This window comes from Semicossyphus pulcher, unplaced genomic scaffold (genome assembly GCF_022749685.1).
Source record: "Semicossyphus pulcher isolate SPU_LCO1_2020_fin unplaced genomic scaffold, fSemPul1.0.p SCAF_4, whole genome shotgun sequence".
In the NCBI taxonomy this organism is placed as follows: domain Eukaryota; kingdom Metazoa; phylum Chordata; class Actinopteri; order Labriformes; family Labridae; genus Semicossyphus; species Semicossyphus pulcher.
Genome location: NW_027211715.1, coordinates 3,468,493 through 3,473,613, shown reverse-complemented (window position 1 = coordinate 3,473,613; position 5,121 = coordinate 3,468,493). Strand labels below are relative to the sequence as shown.

The following is a 5,121-nucleotide window of genomic DNA, read 5'->3' as shown; positions in this document are numbered from 1 at the left end:
AAGATATTAAAATGGGATCACCTGCGAATAATGATGCTAACTCTTGATTTATGACATGATGGTAATATCCACAGGTGCAGTATAGTAGTCAATCCTAATGGAGGTGACTCAGGGCCAATAAAGCGTATTATTAGATAAGGCAATCACGGGCCTGTGGATTACTGTAATCCTATCTGCTCGCGTTGGGTATCACACACACATCACATTCCAGCACAGCAGAGGAGGAAGATGGAGGTCACTGCTCGATGTGCTGCTGTGCTCTTCCTCCTGTTCCTGTCGCAGGGTAAGTCACCGTGCACCTGCAAGAGGGATTTTATTCAAATGTTCTGTACTTTACCTTTAATATGATCACTGCTCTGCCTTGTGTATTTGCTCTTTCTGTCAGTGCAACACAAAGTAGCATGCAGAATTGTTTCTGCTATAAAACTAGAATTTGCCAGGTTGCATTATGAAGAAGTTGTTGATAGTATTCAAAGAGCATTTCATTGTAAGTGACAGACACAAAAGTAATTATGTGCTTCAATATGATGTTGTTTCAAGTTTCTTCTGTCCCTGAGACTCAAACATGCAGAATCATTAGAGATATTTGTCACAGTTGTGTTAAGCAATATGTAAGCTAATTGTGATAGTGTTCATCTGAGCTTTTTATCATCACTTTCTTCTGTTAAAAATAATTTCATCTTTTACTTTTTATTTAAACACCTGCTCCTTCATTTGCATGCATCTGTCGATGTGTCACAGCTTTCATCACTGTTCACTCCCAGGAGGTAAGACCACCTGAAACAAGTTTGAAATGTGATTTTAACTCACTCTAGGAGCAATGCTCTGCATTAACTCCTCCCCGTATGTGCTTCAGGAGGAAGGGGAGGATGCCACGGTGGAGGAGGAGCTGCAGGAGGAGGAACAGCAGGTCATCGAGACCTGGACCCGGAACATGAAAGCCTGCACCTGTGACTGCGAGTCTCCTGATTCAACGACAAGTGTCCCACCTGTGCTGCAGACCTCAGTGGTGCCGCTGCCACCTCAGGGTTTCACTCAGAACTGCATGCCAGGTGAGGTCTACGGCCGGGTCACATGATTCACTCCCAAGGCTGTTAAATCTTATTTACCTGCAGAAAAAGTGATGAATGGGATGTGCATGAAGTGAAGGGCAAAGACATGGCAGGAAACATCACACGTGATGATAAATGGTTGCCTCGGTGCATCCTGTGGATGTTTAAAGACCTCCAGCTGGTTTGATGGATCACACACCTCATGGTACCTGACTGTGTCCTCATCAGCTTCACCTCTGAATCTCTGCTGTTCTGCAAAAATCACGACACTATTTTCAGCCATGTTTTTCAGGCTTTAGGTGAAAATGGTTTGAATCTGTAGATCTTAAAGGAAGAGGCCCGGAAAGAGCAAATGCTGTACGATAATCTCATTACCTGTGCAGGAATGTGATGAGCAGATTAGGGAGCCCAAAATAGGGACGTGCCCTTCACTTAACAGCGTGATACTGGGAAAAGCAGCACACATCAGATGTTCTGCTGTATCAGGCAAGACTTCAGGGAACAGATCTTAGTGTGAGCGGGATCACTGCGAGCAGGAGGGTTTAAAAAGAATAAAATCAGGATGCCATTTAGATGTTACTTGGACTATATTCTGTAGTTTTTGATGTCTATGGAGATTCAGGGATGTGCAGCAATGTGTTAAAATATAAACCATTTATTTGCAGAAAAATATGCAGCATCGCCAAATGTTTTTGTTCTGTTTTGTGGAACAGCTAAAAGAAAGGAACCAGAGCATCTGAGGGGCTGTCAAAAAAAACCCCAAAATCATTTCCAAGAGGTGGTCTGGTGAAACGCCATCTGGTGCCTCATAAACTGATAATAGAAACAGGCGGGAGTTAGAACATGTCCGAACAGATCAAATCTCAACCAAGTGTTTTCATCTGTGTCTTTTAATAACCAAATCTTTCTAGTTAAAGTAGTTTGGACGTCACAGTAAAGTGCACGTGTGTCCTCTGCAGAATGCCCGTACCACAACGCTCTGGGTTTTGAATCTGGCTCTGTGACATCAGACCAGATCAGCTGCTCCAATCAGGACCAGCACACCGGCTGGTACTCCTCCTGGATCCCCAACAAGGCCCGCCTCAACAACCAAGGCTTCGGGTACGTCATAAAAACCTACTATATATCATTATTGCTATTATTGTGAATGTATTACAACAAAAGCATGTTCCTAGGTGTGCGTGGCTGTCCAAGTATAACGACCTGTACCAGTGGATCCAGATCGACCTGAAGGAGGTGGGAGTGGTGTCGGGGATCCTCACTCAGGGCCGCTGTGATGCTGACGAGTGGATCACCAAATACAGCGTCCAGTATCGCTCTGTGGAGACGCTCAACTGGATCTATTACAAAGACCAGACAGGAAACAACAGGGTGAGTACGCAGACTGTGAATGTGATGACTTCATAGGTTTCTGACTATTATCAGACTTTATTCATATGATCTGCAGCAAATGAGGAGCTTTTCCAGAACATTCCTGACTGCTGATTCAGTTTAAATCTTTTCAAATTCATTGATGTTGCATAGTTTTGAGTCTGACGCTGATGCTGCTGTGATGGAAGCAGCCTGGAGGGTGTTTTTTTCAGCGACTGTAGCTTCAAAACTTTGACTGTCTGTACTTCACACCACAGTTCCCGCCTGACATATATTCGTTACACTGACCTTACACTGAACTTGTGTTTAGGGTTTGTTCCCCACATCCTCCATGAAATGTCTTGTAGTAGCACAAACATGAACTGTTTGAGCACAGAATTTTATTAAGGCATTACAGCAGTCAACAAACTCACAAAACCCAGAAGGAAAATCCAGGCGATCAGAGGCAAGGTCACAGTTTAACAGTGAGCTAACGTCTTCTGCTTTGGTCGGAGATATTCTACATAAAGAACATTTACAAAGCTGTCAGATTCCATAAATTATAATGAAGCTGTATTTAAAAAGATGTTACCATAAATAGTCTGTCGCTGCGTCTTGTATTAAGCTGTATTCTTATTCTTATTTTCCTCCTAATAACAATCATTCAGGCTTTTCTTCTTCTGTTAATCTGGCTTACCTTGTTCAAGCCGACTCTGGTTGCAGCATTTAAAAGAGAAGGAACTAAATGGCTGAAGGGTGACTCTTTCTGATATTTAGTTTTACTGAATTTTATGGGATTATTCCTCAGAAAAAGTCGACACAGCAGAGTTCAGCCTTGCTTGTTTTGGAAGAGTTTAAATGATTGGTTGATTTATGAAGTCAATAGACTTCCTTTTATATCTGATCAAATTGTTCAAAGACCAACAGACTTCCAGCTGCTCTGATGAGAGGATGTCCTGCTTTTATAGAACTCAGAATTATATAAAAATATACAGTACATAAAATGATGTACAGAAATATCTTTGTTGAGTAAAACAAGATATTTAAAAACCTTCTGGGTCAGGAAGTTGTTTTGGTAAATAAAGCTGTAGTTTCAGCCACAATGGGGACTTTTCTCACTTCTTTTTGGTGGTTTTTACTCATCTGGAAATTCATGGCAGTACTGACTGAGCAGAAATTGACCACTGAATATGTAATTAATGGAAAGTCATAGAAAATAACAGACCAACATGTTATCTATATTTAAGTTTGGGAATATTATTTCTGCAACATTTAAGAACAGTTAGTTTTACTGATGTATTGATCCCTGTGAAGAATAAGTCATCGAGTGTATCTTTACATAAGTTTACTTTCTGCTCTCAGGTCTTCTATGGGAACTCGGACCGCTCCTCTACAGTCCAGAACCTCCTGCGCCCGCCCATCGTAGGTCGATACATCCGCCTGGTGCCCCTGGGCTGGCACACCCGCATCGCCGTGAGGATGGAGCTGCTGATGTGCATGAGCAAATGTAGCTGAAGAGAACTTTTCTCACGGCCCATCCTCCCCTGCCAGCCTGCCGCTTGCCAAAAGAAGGAAAGATCCATCAGGAAACTTTGTTACGATCTGTAACTTGCAGGTGGAAATGTTTAGTGCCCTTTGATGCAGCGTTAATCTGTCTAAAGGTTTGTATTATTTGAACGTATAAATACATTATATACAGGTGATTCAGTTTAAATGCATTTTGGACGCCTGTAACCGTCAATAAAGCTTCAGGAGTAAGAGACAGATTTGATAACTCATTCATGAACTTTCTGTGAATCAGAGAAAACACAAATAAAAAAGATTCTACAGGTTACAAGAGTCAAATCAAGTTTGTTTTTATTGGAGATTTACTGTTACATATGTAAACATGAATATTCTAAAATTGTTAAGCATTCGTTTGTGGGTTTATGTTCTCATGTAAATGCTTTGTTGGAAAAAAAGCAGATAAACACTGACTATGCTACTAATTTGTGTAATAAAAGCACAAACTTAATACTTGATTTCATTTAAACAGTTGATAAACATCTTCTGTTATAAATATTACCAAACAAGTAGTCACACATCAGTATTAATATAATACACGGTGCTCCTCCAGCAGAACAAAAATCCAAAGAGAGAGAAATGTATTGTGTCAAGTACAGAGTGTGCACAGTCCTTACAGAGGCACAATACACACAATACGATACTGTAATGTTGGACTCAGTGTGTTACTGTTTGTTCCAGTCTTCACACCGTACACACGATGGACATGGAGTGAGGAAGAATTTACAGAGTCAGAGCAATATTGCTGAGCCACACAGTCTCTTCAAAGTGCGACAATTAAAAGCTTAGGATTCATTTATGCTAAGCTACTTTCATGGCACTTTAACCCAGACAGAAAACAATGTTACAGCACAGAGCTTCTGCCCCCACCGTGGTTCAATAGCAAGATTTCTCAAAGCTTGTCCCAAGTGGCTCAATGTGTGCAATCAGTTAAAATGCAGTAGTACAGTGATTCCCAACAAGGGTACATGTTGCCCAGGGGATAGTTCTGCAGTTGCAAGGGAAATCATGGTAGCCGAAATGATTTAAAACAGAAAATATGTCTTGTAATGAGTAAGCCAAGCTTTAGCCTAATACCTGGAAAATTGTTTATATAAAATAACAAATAAATGTTTTGAAAATGGTAGAAATGGCTAAAAGTTTAAGTTGCTAAAGT

At 40.9% G+C, this 5,121-nt stretch overlaps 1 protein-coding gene across 1 annotated transcript; it reads left to right on the top strand.

Annotated features, from left to right (window-relative positions):
- Window positions 1–219: 219 nt before the first annotated feature.
- Window positions 220–3,917, top strand: LOC138607861 (retinoschisin-like). The gene is made up of 6 exons (XM_069680515.1): window positions 220–283; window positions 742–767; window positions 860–1,052; window positions 2,012–2,153; window positions 2,228–2,423; window positions 3,765–3,917. The coding sequence occupies exons 1-6, from the start codon at window positions 229–231 to the stop codon at window positions 3,915–3,917; spliced, it is 765 nt and encodes a 254-aa protein (XP_069536616.1). The 5' UTR covers window positions 220–228.
- The last annotated feature ends 1,204 nt before the right edge of the window (window positions 3,918–5,121 follow it).

What these genes read in the sequence shown, in the direction of transcription:
- LOC138607861 (XM_069680515.1), top strand. Translation starts at nt 229, where the DNA reads ATGGAGGTCACTGCTCGATGTGCTGCTGTGCTCTTCCTCCTGTTCCTG. An exon ending in CTCAACAACCAAGGCTTCGG is followed by an intron (nt 2,154 to 2,227) that starts GTACGTCATAAA and finishes GCATGTTCCTAG; the next exon opens with GTGTGCGTGGCTGTCCAAGT. An exon ending in ACCAGACAGGAAACAACAGG is followed by an intron (nt 2,424 to 3,764) that starts GTGAGTACGCAG and finishes TTCTGCTCTCAG; the next exon opens with GTCTTCTATGGGAACTCGGA.